At 44.0% G+C, this 15,683-nt stretch overlaps 1 protein-coding gene across 1 annotated transcript in view; it reads right to left on the reverse strand.

Annotated features, from left to right (window-relative positions):
• Nucleotides 1-15,222, reverse strand: part of LOC146196337 (serine/threonine-protein kinase PLK1-like) — a 32,458-nt gene extending 17,236 nt beyond the window's left edge. Inside the window, exons 1-5 of the mRNA XM_084596962.1 lie at nt 15,109-15,222; nt 13,153-13,260; nt 12,030-12,146; nt 1,228-1,541; nt 434-633 (exon numbers count right to left, since the gene is read on the reverse strand). Of these exons, the coding sequence (XP_084453088.1) occupies nt 434-633; nt 1,228-1,541; nt 12,030-12,146; nt 13,153-13,260; nt 15,109-15,222 (853 nt within the window). The remainder of the gene's footprint in view (nt 1-433; nt 634-1,227; nt 1,542-12,029; nt 12,147-13,152; nt 13,261-15,108) is intronic.
• Nucleotides 15,223-15,683: the final 461 nt, after the last annotated feature.

The following is a 15,683-nucleotide window of genomic DNA, read 5'->3' on the forward strand; positions in this document are numbered from 1 at the left end:
GTTCATCGGTGTTGCCTTGAGCACAATGTTGCCAAATTCACGTTATTTCTATTAACAATAAATCATCTACAGAATACACAGTGAAATCACCATGAGTTTCTAAACGTATACCGAAGCGTTACATGAGCAATGAGACATGGCGTATTGAAAGGGTCGTCTACCTGGGGTTCTTCACCATGCGCTGATATTGCGCAGTAGATGGGCGCCTTATGCGTTTAACCTCCATCTAAACGCGGTCGCTGTGGCCAGTATGGACAGTAGCCGTGTGTCCTAGCATTAGAGAGACTGCAGCGGGATAAAAAGACGTGTCTTCATCCCCACAAGGTGCCCAGCGTTCTGTTCCGGTATGGCTAAGATACTGAACGCGGCCAGCCGATGTAGCAGACCTTGATCTAAATGATTGTGATCAGGGGAAAACAAAAGAAAAACATACCGCAAATCATGAAGTTATCCTCCAAGATTGCGCTGATGCTAGGCCTATTTTGCGGCTTTGAGTTAAGCATCCTCCGGATGAGGGTACGCGCTGCGGAGCTCAAGGTTACGGGAATACTATATCTGTTTTTCCTGATCAAGTCGTATGTTGCTTCCACGGTGTCAGCCAAGAATGGGGGGCGACCCACAAGCATCGTGTACCTGAAAAGAACAATCCCATTTTGATCACTGATGCTATTACGCTTCATAAGGAGGTCTAATAGGCAAAGCATGTTGTGATCTATTAGGGCGCATATTTTATAAGCTGCTGTGGTAGTTTGTGAAAGTTGATTGAAATAACAATCTAATGCATTTGAGAAAAAGAAAACGATTAAGTTTCACCATTGTAAACTTTTGTGCTAAGTTGCATTACGGTAGCCCTATATCAAAAGATTTTGGTTATCTTTCTGAAGATTTTATTTTTAAAGATCTCCGAAGAGTTCTTCGTAAAGTTTTTGTTTTTATAATAGTATGCATAAGCTGAAGGTGCGTCACGTCTTCATATAATAATTATATCTATTATTTGAATTATTATAAAACTTATTATAAAAGATATTATAAAAGAATTAATAATATCTAATAACACTTCTGGCACACCCCTACCACGATAAAAGATTTCCTTGAAAATCAAAGTGAGCGACGTATTCATGATGCGCAGTATGCGCGCATGCGATGTTGACTTTTTCGGCTAGGCCCGACTGGTGCTGTTTTGCATTTCGAAAGCAATAAGAAAGTCAACTGCGTTTGAAAACTCACAATATACATCCCATTGCCCAGACATCAACTTCGAAGCTGTGTCCCTTTTTCAACAAAACTTCCGGGGCGAGGTAGTTGGGTGTTCCGCAGAAGGTCTTCTTGCGTTCGCCCTTTTCGTTGATTCGGGTGGCGAGACCAAAGTCAGCAACCTTCAGCTCCATTTTCTCATTTAGCAACAGGTTTCCCAATTTAAGGTCCCTGTGGACGATCCTCTGCTGGACAAGATATTCGCAAGCGAGTAGAACTTGGCGCAGAAAATAACGTGCTTCTGCTTCGGTGAACGTTTCCCGCCGCCGCTGCATCTCCTTGACTGACTGAAAAACGATGGATTTAATAAATTCAATAGAGACTCTTAGGATTGCCTAAGTGTATGAAACGAAAGCTCACTAGCGCAATGCGCTGCAGAGGCGCCCTGTTACCACACATTCTCCAGTGGCGCGCTCCACCAGGCGACCCGTAGCGCGATGCCCTCATTACTCTTTCTGCTTCTTTGGTGGCGGCCATTCTACTCTTCCTCCTCTGACAACACCTGATGCTCTAGGTCGCTTGGTGTAGTGAGGTGATCAATGCATGCAATAGGATGTACAGTCTTTGTCAAAAGTTTACGGCCCAAGAGGTTCGCTTCTAAGCTCTGTAAGGTGGCTGCTGGCAGCAATACTGGAATATGAATGTAAGCTAGAGGAGAATGAGGGCGAGATTTGCCATCTACGAGATTTCGAACGCTACAGTTTCTTTACGAGCCTCTTTACTGGGCTTAGAGCAAAAATCCTTGGGCCGTAAACTTTTGACAAAGACTGTACGTACATGCGTCGTGGGTTCGAATCCCTATCTCAAACTAGACCAGCAGATGCATGTTAGTTGGGAAACAAAACGGTATAACGCTACCCGGAACGCTGCAAAAGAAGGGTCACGTCATAATTTTGAAACGAAATAAGAGAAATCTGAAGCTACATAGAGGTTCGTTAGTGAACCATGCGAGAAAATGACGCGCAGACTCGACAAAAGAGAGGGTATCGTTTGTGCATCAAGCAGTTTGACAGCTGGCGTGCTGACACAGCTCTGGTCCCTCTGTTGAATAACCAGTACCTTAAATACCTCCCTCTCTTACATGGATTTGTATTTCATGATCACGCTCGTGCGTGACCAAGAAAAAACTAAATGATCCCTAATCATTCGGATGGGGGCGATAGCAATGCCAGCAAGGCATCTGTCAAACTGCTTGAGGAAGAAACAAAACTCTCTCTCCTTTCGACCTCATAATGATTGCATTTCTTGTATCCAGTTTTCTGTCATGTACGTGTTTGTTTTTTATTTTCCGTGTATATACTTCGCTCCTGGTGGTATAAGCTCGGGTTGTTAATCAGTGCGTTGTGTATCGTTTTCTTTCGTCTTCTTCCCGTATTTTGTGCTGGTCCACCCCTCTTCAAAACGATACAACCAGCTGGAGCCGCCGCCTTGCTACATAAACATTTTCCACTTTAGTTTTAGGGCCTCACGATATATCCTCACATCACGTGACTAGTCATGATTACACAACTTGTTATAACTTATATGACTGAGAACTAGCTAGTTGACTCACATTACACTTAGAATGATAATATCTAACGAGATAGTGTACGCCATTGTATGACGTCACGTGACCTTTTGGCACCAGACTTCTGGCGACATATTTGGTGGACATATGCTGCATAAACATACTCTGCGGACACCTACGGCGACCGCTTTTATTTCTCGTGATATATAAGGATTTCCCCTTAATGAATTTATGCCACAGGGCATTAAACTTCTCCTTCGCGGAAGGCCTGAAAAAATATGCATCTGCTTGTTCTTTATGCGCTGAAGCGCTCCCGCTTTCGCCGTGGAGTAGGCCCAGCCGCCATGCCTTCAAGCAGTCATTCCTTCTGGCTGCAGCTTTGTTCCGAGAGACCCCTTTAAAAATAAATAGATGCAGCTTCAAGCTGTACAAAAAACTGCGTCAACAGTTCTCGTAATTAATTATATTTTATTTTCTCAAAAACAAGTTGTAGCCAATGGTACAGCTTTGTGAAACCTCAACTTGGCGACAAGCACCGGATCAAGCGCTAAATTTTTTTTCGCGACAGACTGACAACAGACCGACTTTCCAGTATTCTGAGATGGCACAGTAACTTACATTCCAATAAAGCCAATCCAGCCTCTCCGAAACAAAGGATGAATGCGAGGATATTGCTCGAAAAGGCACACAAAACAAGGATTCTGCTGAAACAAGCAATACTACTAGATGGTTTTGAATGCGAGCTGGTACGCAAGGTATTCATGCGTTACATTTCTAATGTCCTGGGCGCATACACTGAGAGAGTGTTCAGTTTAAGTGTTGGGTTGGGTTGGGTTGGTGGGGTTTAACGTCCCAAAGCTACCCAGGCTATGAGCGACGCCGTAGTGGAGGGCTCCGGAAATTTCGACCACCAGTTTAAGTGTTGATCTCTTGACTAGGACATTCGGCAAAATTAGCGCCTACAACTTCGTAAAGCAAATTCTCTCGCAAATAAACACTACGCAGCAAAATATGAAGCAGGAGGCATTAGTCCATTGTAGTCAAAGTAAATTTATGACACTGAAACTTGAAATAAAATAGTGCAATATTTGTCGATTACTTTTTCCTAATCGTTAAGTTACCTTTCTGGAATGGTAATTGAATGCTCTTTTAATTTACGTTTAAAGAAATTGTAATAGTTAGTTATACGGGGTTTTGAGGCGCAAGAGAAACTACGGCTATATTGCGTCAAACACAAGGTTAGATGATTTGTAATGTGAAGGGCTTAGAGTTATGGTTCATATATTTGAATTAAAACAATGGCTTTCTTAAGAAATGTACAATTTAGAGAAAAATAATCGAGAAATGCTTGTTCGCCTAAAAGCAATGAGGATGAAATGAAATGTGATCAATATAAATCACAGTAAAATATATTTTTCTAGGATTCTCAAGTTGCGGGCGTGAGAGTAAAATGTGATTGACTGTGAGCTCATCTCCGCACATTTCCCACATTGGTTTGTCTTTTTATCAAGAAACATTTATGAGTAATGTGGGTGTGTGTCCTATGCGTAGACGACATAAAATAACTTCGATAAAACGTTCTTGATGTCGGCACGATTTGCAGTCCCCTAAAAAGGGCTTTACAGAACGTAGCTAGTTGTTTTCTTAATCTTGCCGATCAGCTTGCCACCTAGCTATCAATTTCCTGCGTACCAACTTTACACAATCCCTGCGGGGTACGCTCTCACGTTTTATTTTTCTGGATCTGGCTTGTGCAGCACATGAGTCTGCTCTCTCATTATCCCTAATCCCAACATGACTGGCGACCCAGTAGAATTTTATGTTTTTGGGACGTTATCTGTACCATGTTGTGTATTATGTTGCCAATAAGCGGTTAAACTGCATTTTTAGAGTTTAATGCAGTGAGGACGCTTAAAGAATCAGTGTAGATAATGTTATTTTTGATGTTTTCATTTCTATTTTCCACAGCAGTGCAAACAGCGTAAAACTGCAGTGAAGACTGATGTGTAAGGAGGTAGTCTTGTTATTGCTTATGTTTCATCTTGTACTACTGCACTTCCAAAATAGTCACTTGTTTTTGAACCATCTGTCTAAAATGCAATGTAATTCGTATATTCTTCTTTCAGTGCCAGTAATTCTTGCAATATGTGTTCATGTAGGGTGTGCATTTTTTGAAACTGTGTTAACATGAGGTCGAAAAGTGCGGGGAGATTATACCACGGGGGGAGTGGTTCGTGTCTTGGTGCAATACATTCAGTTTCATTCAGTACAGATGGAGCCTTGTCAGGAGTGCCTTGCACCGGAACTGGTTCAATACGTATTCTTACTGATTCGTATGAAGCTTACAAGGAAATCGCTACTCCGGGTTCACAAGATGCAACTGCTACGGCCATACAGCGCCTCCTTAAACGCCACCAACTCGCTACCAGAACTGTCGTTATTCACTGGACCCCAGGTCACTCAGACGAATCAGGGGGCAATGCAGCGGCACACGCCGCGGCTGCATTGACAGGTGGGATGTCCACATTTACTTTCCCACCCCCCTTGCTTCATTCTTACTCGACCTTGGGCGGGCAACTCACCCCTTCTCTTGCCCTTATGCACTATTCTCGGACCAGTCTTCGTAGCCTCAGTCAGCATCGCATGCAGGTGGCCACACCAGACCCACCTTTTACGAGAAAGCCCCACCTCACCCGAAGTCAAGAAGTCTTTTTGGATAAGCTCATCGCCCATGCGGCTTACACGCCACGTATTACGGCCCGCTGGCGTCAGTATAAAGAGGAAATGATTACGTGCCCCCACTGTACGACTCTAACTCGCGGCAGCATATCTCATATACTCTGGCATTGCCCTGCGTTTTCTACTGGACGATCCGAGATCAAACCCTACCGCCTGAACTATCGTTCCCGTCTAGATACTGACGCTAACACACAGATGATATTTGCCAAGTATGGCTCGCTTGGTGGCCTGGTTAGAGCAATATGATTTGAGTGACGACCTAAACAATGAAGATTCTGTCTACTCCCCTTTATTCCATCCATGGCCATGAGCCTTCCCATTCAATAAAGGACAATTCAATCAATCAATCAATCAATCAATCAATCAATCAATCAATCAATCAATCAATCAATCAATCAATCAATCAATCAATCAATCCAGATCTCGGCATTTTTCTTCGAAGCGCTAGAGCAAAATTGCTTGAGGCTTGTTGTTGAAGGTGGTTGGTTGGTTTGTGGGGTTTAACGTCCCAAAGCAACTCAGGCTATGAGAGACGCCGTAGTGAAGGACTCAGGAAATTTCGACCACCTGGGGTTCTTTAACGTGCTCTGACATCGCACAGCACACGGGTGCCTTGCTTTTCGCCTCCATCGAAAAGCTGCCGCCGAGGCCGGGATTCGATCCCGTGCTCTTGGGAACAGTAGTCGAGCGCCGTAACCACTGCGCCACACCGGCGGGGTTGTTGTTGAAGAGTATCCGGGAAGTGCATTTCGGGACAATAGAGTAACAGATGTTTAGGTAGAGAACGGATTTTGAGGACGTAAGTACAAAATAGTGCAGTTCTTCGATCTTCTAAGACAGGTTCATTAGTTTCCACACAGAGGCTGGCTATCGGAGATTTTCTATAAGCGTCGGATAATATTTTAAACCAAGATTATAAACCGGATCTAGACGTTTTAGGTAGAATGGTCTGGCTGAGCGTATACTATTGACCCATAGTCGAACTTAGAGCGTACCAGAGAACGGTAAATATATTACTCCGCAGCCCTCCACTACGGCTCTCCTTTCTATCTTTCCACGTTCACTCCCACCTTCATCCCTTCCCTTACGGCGCGGTTCAGGTGTCCACAGAGCAAGTGTGACAGATACTGCACCTTTCCCTTCCTGTGAACCAATCATTATTATTATTATTATTATTATTATTATTATTATTATTATTATTATTATTATTATTATTATTATTATTATTATTATTATTATTATTATTATTATTATTATTATTATTATTATTATTATTTAAAAGGCATGGCCCATCGGATCCCCAACGTTTTTGAAAAAGTAGTTTCTGGACATTGAGGGCCTGGGAAGCTTTTTCGATAGGTTATTTATGTGTGGTAAAAATGTTAGTTTTTTGTCAGAAGTGACACCTAAAAGTTCATGTTCTTGTTTGAGTGGTAGTGCAGTTTGGTTAAGATGTAGTATGGTTCCGGCCTGTAGGCCTCGTCTCAATGAGGACAGTACCGCTACAATTTTCTGAGGGAAAAATCTAAATCCGTTTTTATCTGCCCATGAAGCCAGTTTATTGTCAATTGTATCTGCCGTTCACAAATAGACATGTTGGAAGAGGTGCACGTTGTTTGCAGGTCATCTACGTAAATCGAGTGCATTATGGATTTAGGGATAACCTTTGCTATCGAGTTCATTTTAACTACAAAGAGGGTTGTACTGAGGATGCACCCCTGGAGTACACTATTCTCTTGGGCAAACGGGTTTGAGAAAGTAGTGCCTAGGTGTGCTCTGAATGTGCGGTTGGTTAGAAAATCGCTCAAACAGCTCAGCATCCTGCCACGGATACCTAGGTCCACTAGGTCACGGAGGATACCGAACCTCCACGTGGTATCGTAAGCCCTTTCCAAGTCAAAGAAGACTCCGATACAGTGTTGGCTATGGATGAACACTTCCCGTATAGTGTTCTCGAGACGGACAATGTGATCGGTTGTTGGTGATGTTTTTTTAAAGCCACATTGATGCATATCTATCAGCGAGATTGAAGAACAAATGTGAGTGTGATGTTTACTACACTTTCAAAACATTTTGCAATACAACTGGTTAGAGCTATTGGTCTGTAACTGCTAGGGCTTGTGGGTGGTTTATCAGGTTTCAGAAAGGGTACTATTATGGCGTTTTTTCATGCTTCAGGTGTTTTGAGTTGCCGATATTTATTAAAGAATTTTGGAATAGGGAAGGAAAGCGTAGCAGGGGGCGGCAGAAAGTTAGGTGGGCGGTTGAGATTAAGAAGTTCGCAGGGGTCAAGTGGATGCAGCTAGCACAGAACCGGGTTAAGTGGAGAAATATGGGAGAGGCCTTCGCCCTGCAGTGGGTATAATCAGGCTGATGATGATGATGATGATGATGATGATGATGACGATATTAAAGAATTTTAATAGTGCTTCTACGACAGCCTGTGATACATGAGCGAGCATTGCATGATGAACAATATCAGTGCCTGATGCTGTTCTTTTACAGGAGGATAGGACTCTGTTTAGTTCGTGTATTTTTATCAGTGCATTGCATTATCATTTATGCCTGTCCGAAGAGGTAGCTTTTGTTTTTCTGCTATTGTTTTATGTTTTTGAAATGCATGAGCGCAGTGCGACGAGCTTGAAACATTGGAATGCTCGCCTAAGATGTTGGCTTACTTTTCTAGAGTTGTTTGTACTCCAGGTGCTCTCACAATAAGATATGTATAAGGGGCGTAATTTCCTATGACCTTTGGGACCTGTTTCTCCATCTTCTTTGATGCTATAGAGCTGTTTATTGAAGAGACGTATTTTTTTCGTAAGGTTTTTTTCGGCGTTCCTACGGGCATATCGTGCTCTGGACGTGGCTTTTTTAAATTTGAGCAAGTTCTCTGTTGTTGGATATCTACGTAGGATGCCCCACGATTTGTTCTGTTGCTTCTTTGCTGATTTACATTGATTTGTTCACCATATTTTGTGTTTTTTCTTTGCATGTGCTGATGTATGGGGTATGGCTAGTAAAGCTGTTGATGTTATACATCTAGTAGACCTTTCATTTATTTTTTCTGTATTCAAGTCTTCGCAATATTTTTTTACAAGCGTGGGATTATTTTAAACGTGGACCAATCGGCTAGGTGAAGTTTCCAACGCCGTGACCTCGTTGGGATGATGGATGTAGATGTTAGTTTTAAAACCGTAGGTTGATGGTCATTTCCTCGAGAGTTCGTCTAAAACATCCTCAATGAAATCAATAAAAACTGACGAAGCTGAAAAGGATAAATCAAGGCCACTCATTCTTCCGGGGCTGGGGCAACAATATGCGGCTTTTCCCGTGTTCATTAAAACTATGTCATTTAAAATAATAAAATCTTTTATAAGTTGTCCCCAGGAATCAGTGTGTTCACTTCCCCGGAATGAAGAATGTGCCTTAATATCCCCATTTATCACATATGGCTCAGGCAGTTGTTTAACAAGTTTTTCTAAGTCGTGTATGCTAACTGTATAGTGAGGTTGTATGTACACAGAAAATGTTGTTTTATGGCTGATGATGTTTACTGCTAGAAGTTCTACTTTTTTTTATTGCTGCCTTTCTTGCAGTGACGTCGCCTTGAGTTATGATAGTGACGCCTCTTGAAAGTCGGCTAGCCTGCACTCGATCTTTCCGGAAAATATTCTATTTTTTAAGATGTTTCTGTGCTGTGATCCGAGGTTTGTTTCCTGTAGGCACACAGCTGTGGGTGCCTTTGTTTTGAGTATGTCTGTCGTGCCTATGTAGTTTCTGTGTAAACCTCTACAGTTCCACTTTATTATATACGCCATTGTAGCAGACTGGGAACTGGGGAAGTTATTTATTCTCAGGAGCGGTGACTCGCGGTTTCCCCCTTCTTTCTAGGAAATCTCGCCGCCGCTGAAGCGTTGGCGAACTAGGAGCTGAATCCGTCGCCACTCTCTTGGCGCTAGATTTCCGCGCAGACGCCGCCGATGTGTGAGATTTGGATTTTGGCGGGCTCTCGCCAACATCCATATCCTCCACGGTGGACGTGGAGAATATTTCTTGGTCGCGATGGCCTGTGGCCTTCGCATGTATCTTTTTTGTGGAGACTGTCGAACCAGGCCCTGCTCCTGTGGCAGAGCCTTTTGGAACAACAGCTGCCTTCTTAGTGGGGTGGAGAAACGGTCAGTTCAGCACAGCTGTTCTGGGTGTCTGTCGCCAAAGGGGCCTTTGCAGCAGAAGGCAGCGACTGATGACCTCCAGTGCTGATAACATGATCATCATGCGAAATTTTTAGCCCTGCAAGCTGTGCCACTGACTTCTGAGGACAGAGTGGGGAACTGGGTGTCGACACCAGGCCCATTGGATCGACCTGTGTGCCGACTGAAACTGAAGGCGGGGCGGTCCCCGCGTGACAACTTCGGAGTATATCCCTTTCTGTTGGAAAGAGAGACTTTTTTGCCTCAAGATAGGATATGTTTTCTGCAGTCTTCAAAGTAATACTTTCCTTTTCTGTCTTCTAGACTGGCCACGACCTGGAGTATGCGCCATGTGTGTCACTGCAGCTAGTGCATTTGGGCGTGCGCTCACATATTTCTTTGGTATGTTTCTCTTCTTCACATGGGCACAGCTGGGTTTACCCAGACAAGCCAACATGCTGTGCCTAAGCACTGGCATTTGAAACACGGCTGTGGGTTCGGTATGTAGGGCCGGACTATGTAGTTAAGGTAGGCGGCATGGATAGATTCTGGCAGAGTTGTACCGTTGTATGTTAGTGCGATGTGTTTGGTGTTAATTTCTGCGTTGTTCCTCCTGATTGTCATTCGGCGCGCTGCTATTACGCCTTGATCGGCAAGTGCTTCAATTAATGCATCAGTACTTTCTAGGAGCTCATGTTCTGATATGCCGCCCTTTGTTCGATTCAGTGTGCGGTGCGGAGGCGCTTGGACACTCATTTCGCCGAGATTTTGAGAAGAGAGAAGTTTGTCGCTTTGATTTTTGGTGTCGATTTCTACAAGGGGATCTGATCTCCACTCCTCTGTTTCTTGGCCTTGTAGTTTTTGCCTATGCGATTCTTGAGAGTTTTTGCAATACAGTGTGCAGGTTGCCTTTACAGGGTGCAAGATTGCCTCGCAGTAATACCGATACTTGTACTTTTAGGTCGGAATAGTGTCATAATCTTGTGCCGATCTAAAACATGGAGTACGCACGGACACGCATGTAGTCATGCAGTTAAGTTTACACTGAGCGAAATAGGACCGTATTTGAACAGCATCTACGATGCTTTTATTTGGTCAACGTTTTGAAGCAGTAAACCCTAGTTTCTCAGAGGTAAGTAATCACGCCGATACAAACTCTAGCGGAAGACGTCATTCAGAGGTAAATCTAGACTGGGAAGATATTAGTGATAAAGTTTAAATAAAAGCTCATCAAAAACCTTACATTTAGCCTTAGGCAGCTTTTAGCGGGCCTTTTCAATAGAATGAAAAAAAAAAAAAGCTTATTGAACGCTTAGCTGTCTTTCTAGTGCTGCTGGAGAAAAACTGACGTTTCTCGATTTTGAGCTAAATCACTGACAACGTAGGAGAAAAACAAGTCTTAGGAAGAAAACGGCTCATTATTCACTTCACAGTCATGAAACTTGCTGAAAACATTCTTTTACAATTACTGAAACATTTTGTACTCTCCATTTAGAAAATTTCAGAGAAAGGAATGCATTCTGCCCGTTTTTCTCTACAACACTAAATGAAGTAATTGCAGAATAATTATGTGTTCACATGAGGCAGGCAAAAGGGTTGAATTCGTATTTCAGGTATTCACTTGTAGGTAACAAAATAGACACGCCAGCGTATTGCCACGACCAATCGCCTGGTTACCAGATGAAGCGCCTGCTTTGAATGCGGAAGCTAGACTCAACTACTTTTTTGGGTTAAGATTTAAGGTTTTATTTCGACTCAGGCTATGAGGGACGCAGTAGTGAAGTGCTGCGGATGACTTCGACCACCTGAGATTATTTAACGCGCTCTGACATCGTACGGTACACGGACACCTTGAGTTAAACTGTTAAACTACCGTCGCAGTAAGGCCGACGCGGACAGCTTCACACCTGGGTACCCCGATTTCGAGCTTGCTATCCACTGAGCCATTGCGGCGGAATCGTAGAGCTACTTGCACGTCAGCTTGCCAACGGCGTAGAGAATCGGTCGCTCGCATTGGACGGTTTAGATTGCGATGGCCGCTTCAATTTTGGCCTGCTAGGAAAGTACTCAGTCAGATTTCACATTCAGCCAGAGTGAGCTAATGTTGAAGTCAATGAAACTATTGTCATGGGACAGCTCTTAATCCTCGCGGTTCGTTATCAGTTGATTAATAAAGGAGAGAAGGACACACTGACACATCAACGTTTTTGTGTTCGTTTCGTACCCTTGTGTCCTGGAGGAACTTGTTTCAACAACTTTTACAACGTGCGCTTATGCAGCGCATTCAATGTGGAAAGCCAACGAGGCAATTTCGACATAGCATGGGACAAAATACGCACCCGGCTGCTGCAGAGCTCGAGTACCATGTAGACGTTCATTTCATCCTCAAAGTAATTGTGGAAACGGACAATGTTCGTGTGGTTCATGTCCCTGTGGATTTGGATCTCCTCGTCCAGCTGCACGCGCACAAAAAAACACAGGCTATAAAGGGCATCCGCGAAATTTCATTTTCATTTCATTTTTTTTTATTTGCCCAGAAAACATCTTGAAAAGTCTTTCAAACTTCTCAAATATATAATAATGCAAGCAGGTTAAACACATCTCACGGCGCAGGTAACATGCTGGTAGGCGGCTAATTGACGGCTGAAATGTAATTGCTCAAGAGGAGGAGTGTGGCGGCGATTGCTTATGCACAGAAAACTGAAACGAGGTCATCGCCAGGCACACGCTCTATGCCATAAAAGAAGGAAGACGCAAAGGCTTTTGAGAAGAGGTTTCAATGAGTGGGGTTAAAAATAAGCTTAATATGTCGGCAGCTCCTACTTTTGCGTTGCGTAAGTAGAACAAAATTTAACCTAATTGCCGCTGAAGCCTAGGGTTAAAGTTTGAGCAGCAGCATCGTACCGATTGGTACGTGGACTTCCAACTAACACGACATGAGCGAACACGTCCGGCTATGGCGTTCACTCAGACTAGCCGAAACCCACGAGATAACTAGCGTTAGTTTTGCAAACTATTGGCTGGAGCATTCTGACGTGCCTGATAATCTTTCACGATACAGTTGACTGGGGGGGGGGGGGGGGGGAGTATATGCGAAATAAAGTTCCTCGTTGAACGTACCGACTTGCGAAGGTACTTGCTGCCGGTAAAAACGCCACAACTCCAAGTCAGGTATGAGAATATTCTAGTAAAAATGAGTGGTTTTTCGCCGCGGATGGAAATTGATTCAGAACTAGAAAGCATATGGTGTCATTTGCTCCCTTGGCCAAATATGTGCTCCTCTCATGGTCACGATTATGTGGGACTTTTGGCAGTAATGGGGGTAATAAATTAGGTTATAAAAATGGAAAATTTTAAGGACAAGAACCACCCAGTAACGCAGCCAAGAACTAAAAACAACAACATACCAGTATCTGGTCATATTAGAAGCAGCGAGAATTCCAACTGCGCGTAAATGCCTACCTTTGCCTGGTTGGCAGGGTTTGCAAGAAGTGTCTTTGAAACGATCTTTACGGCGTAAGTTGCATTGGTGTCCTTTTCCAGTACTTCGTAGCATTTTGCAAATGCCCCCTATAGAATGAAAGAAAAAAGACAAACATTTAGTGTTACCCGACCTCGCGCACACATTCAGACTTTTGCATTCGACAAGACAGTTATATGTTAATGGTACGACCAGCCTCAAAGTTTTGTTATCAGCTTTCAGGAGAAAGAACATGGCAAGACTGTTTTAAACAGACTTAACTCCCATAAGTAGCGTTCTGCTATGTGCATACTGCGCACATTGTTATTCTGCACCAGTCAGCACGCTTCTGCTTTTAAATAAGTCCTAGCAACACGACATTCGGCAAAAGAATGTTGCATAGTTTATCAGAGAAAGGAGTAGAATGTTGAGCAGATGGTTCTCTCAATACTTGCTTATCGTTTGTTGGAGCAAAACGTATCCAGAATAAACGATGTAGCTGTATTCGCACGCGCTGCAAGGTGAAGCTTGACGCCCAGTGCCGTCAACTCGTGGTATAAGAACAAGCCCATTAATACACCTCCTCGATACTAGCGTTGTCCGTTCACGAAGTAAATAGATCAAATAACATCAACTTCTCCGGTACAAAGTGATGCTTCCTATGACGTCTTCTCTTATTGTGATAAGATTTATTAGCGCTTGGCCTTGAACAAAATCATTATTGTACAGGGTGTTTTTGGAATGCGTAAGGTGAGGTTAGAGGCGGTTTTCCCCATGAAATATCCGAGCTGCACCGCGGAGTCACGTTTGTGTCTGTTGGAAAACGCGGTGTTCCCAACGGCACTGGCGAAAACTCGCGTCAACAAAATGAGACTTTTTGACTCCTAAGTTACTAAAATAATATCACAGGATCGAAGGAAAGGTCGTTGAAACAGTTAACCAAAGAACGTGTGCAAGCGTTCTCCGTTGCCGTTGGGTCAGTCGTTCAGTTCAGTTCAGTCGTTCAGTCGTAGTTCTCAGAAAAGTGCACTCCCGGACATTCGGAAGTGTTTTGATTGCCTCGGTGCACCAGAATTTACAAAAACGGCGTGCTCAGTGAACGTAAGTAGTCACTGGAGCGTTGTATAAAGCCTGCTCGGCCTCAGCAGGCTTTGATTGCGCTGCGAAAGCTCTGCAGAACTGTGGGCCACGAATCCTTCAGCCTTAGACAGTCTATACCATGGCCTCGACATACACAATAGCCCGTATACAGAGAAATTTGCCAGTGCTGCCATACGTGTCAAGTGCAATGGCAGAAAAACAGCTGACGATTCTTGGCAATGGACACTAGAATTATCACGAAACCGTCATTGCAAAACCAACCGGGTAGTTGCGCCGGTGCCAGGGTGGGCTAAAGGCTGAGCCTGTAAACACCCCCTATAATTTATAAAACGACTTTACGGCGCCGGCACCAGCTTCCCATTGCCGGGCAAGCTGGCTGACGTAGGTCTCCACCGTCACTCTCCTTTCATGGGAGATGAGAAAATGAGCGGATAGCATGTGCCGAGTGCGATTTGGCGCTGTCTTTGAAGGTACAGGATTATATAAACCATTTTACACTCTCAGTAGGAAAACACGGTTTGGTGCCGGATATCGAAGCGCAAAAGCTCGGCTTATAGCCACTTACGACGGCGGGAGCGAAATTCCGGTCACTAAGCAGGAAGACGGCGCATCGTGCATTGAACACCTGCAGGATAAAATAGCAAACTATGCGCAATCAATCATTTGCTAATACAAGGCTTATGGCAAGCGAATACCTAACCAACGAAGACAGTGAAGATCCAAATTAAACTACACACACGTGTTGTGCGCTGCTGAACACTGGATTCTTGCGTTCGGGGTTGTGTGCGTTAATTTGTAGCAGTATGATACGGAACTGCCTGGTGCTGATTCTGTTCGCCAATGGCTGAGTTGCTTACCTTGCCGAGGAACCTCCCGCGGGTGTACTCCTTCTTTGATGTGCTGTCGCTGATTATCTTTGGGATGTCGCTGTTGGCAGAGGATGAAGAACTGGTCGAGACTGTGAAAGCCATTATGCGCGAGTAGTGGCCCGCACCGAGCAGTCTGGAGAATCTGGAGCCACCAAGGCGAAAGAACCGGTAATTGCCAGAGCCTCCAACCACCAACTGGTTGCGAACGTTGTGACACGCTCGTAAGAAAAGCGACGCTGCAGATTTGCTAATAGTCGGCGGAAAGGCCTATGCTGCGTCACCAACTGCCGCGAGCGCATTCGTTGCGCGTAACACGCGCTTTCGACGCTTAAACTTCTTCTTTGACTTTCTCAAAGCTGACCCCTTTCAGGGTAATTTAAATTTTTGATTACCTTTGAGGTAAATATTCTCACATGCCGAAAATCAAGAGTGACGAAAGGTCCTGAATTTTACAGCGCGAAATAGCAGAACTTTTTCGGGGATGTGCCACATGTTATACAATGTTCTACAATGCACCCTAATTGATGGAAATAGCCTTACGGATATATCAGGACTCCTGAAAT

The sequence above is a fragment of the Amblyomma maculatum genome, chromosome 3 (assembly GCF_055883805.1).
Source record: "Amblyomma maculatum isolate TAMU_Amacu chromosome 3, ASM5588380v1, whole genome shotgun sequence".
Taxonomy (NCBI): Eukaryota; Metazoa; Arthropoda; class Arachnida; order Ixodida; family Ixodidae; genus Amblyomma; species Amblyomma maculatum.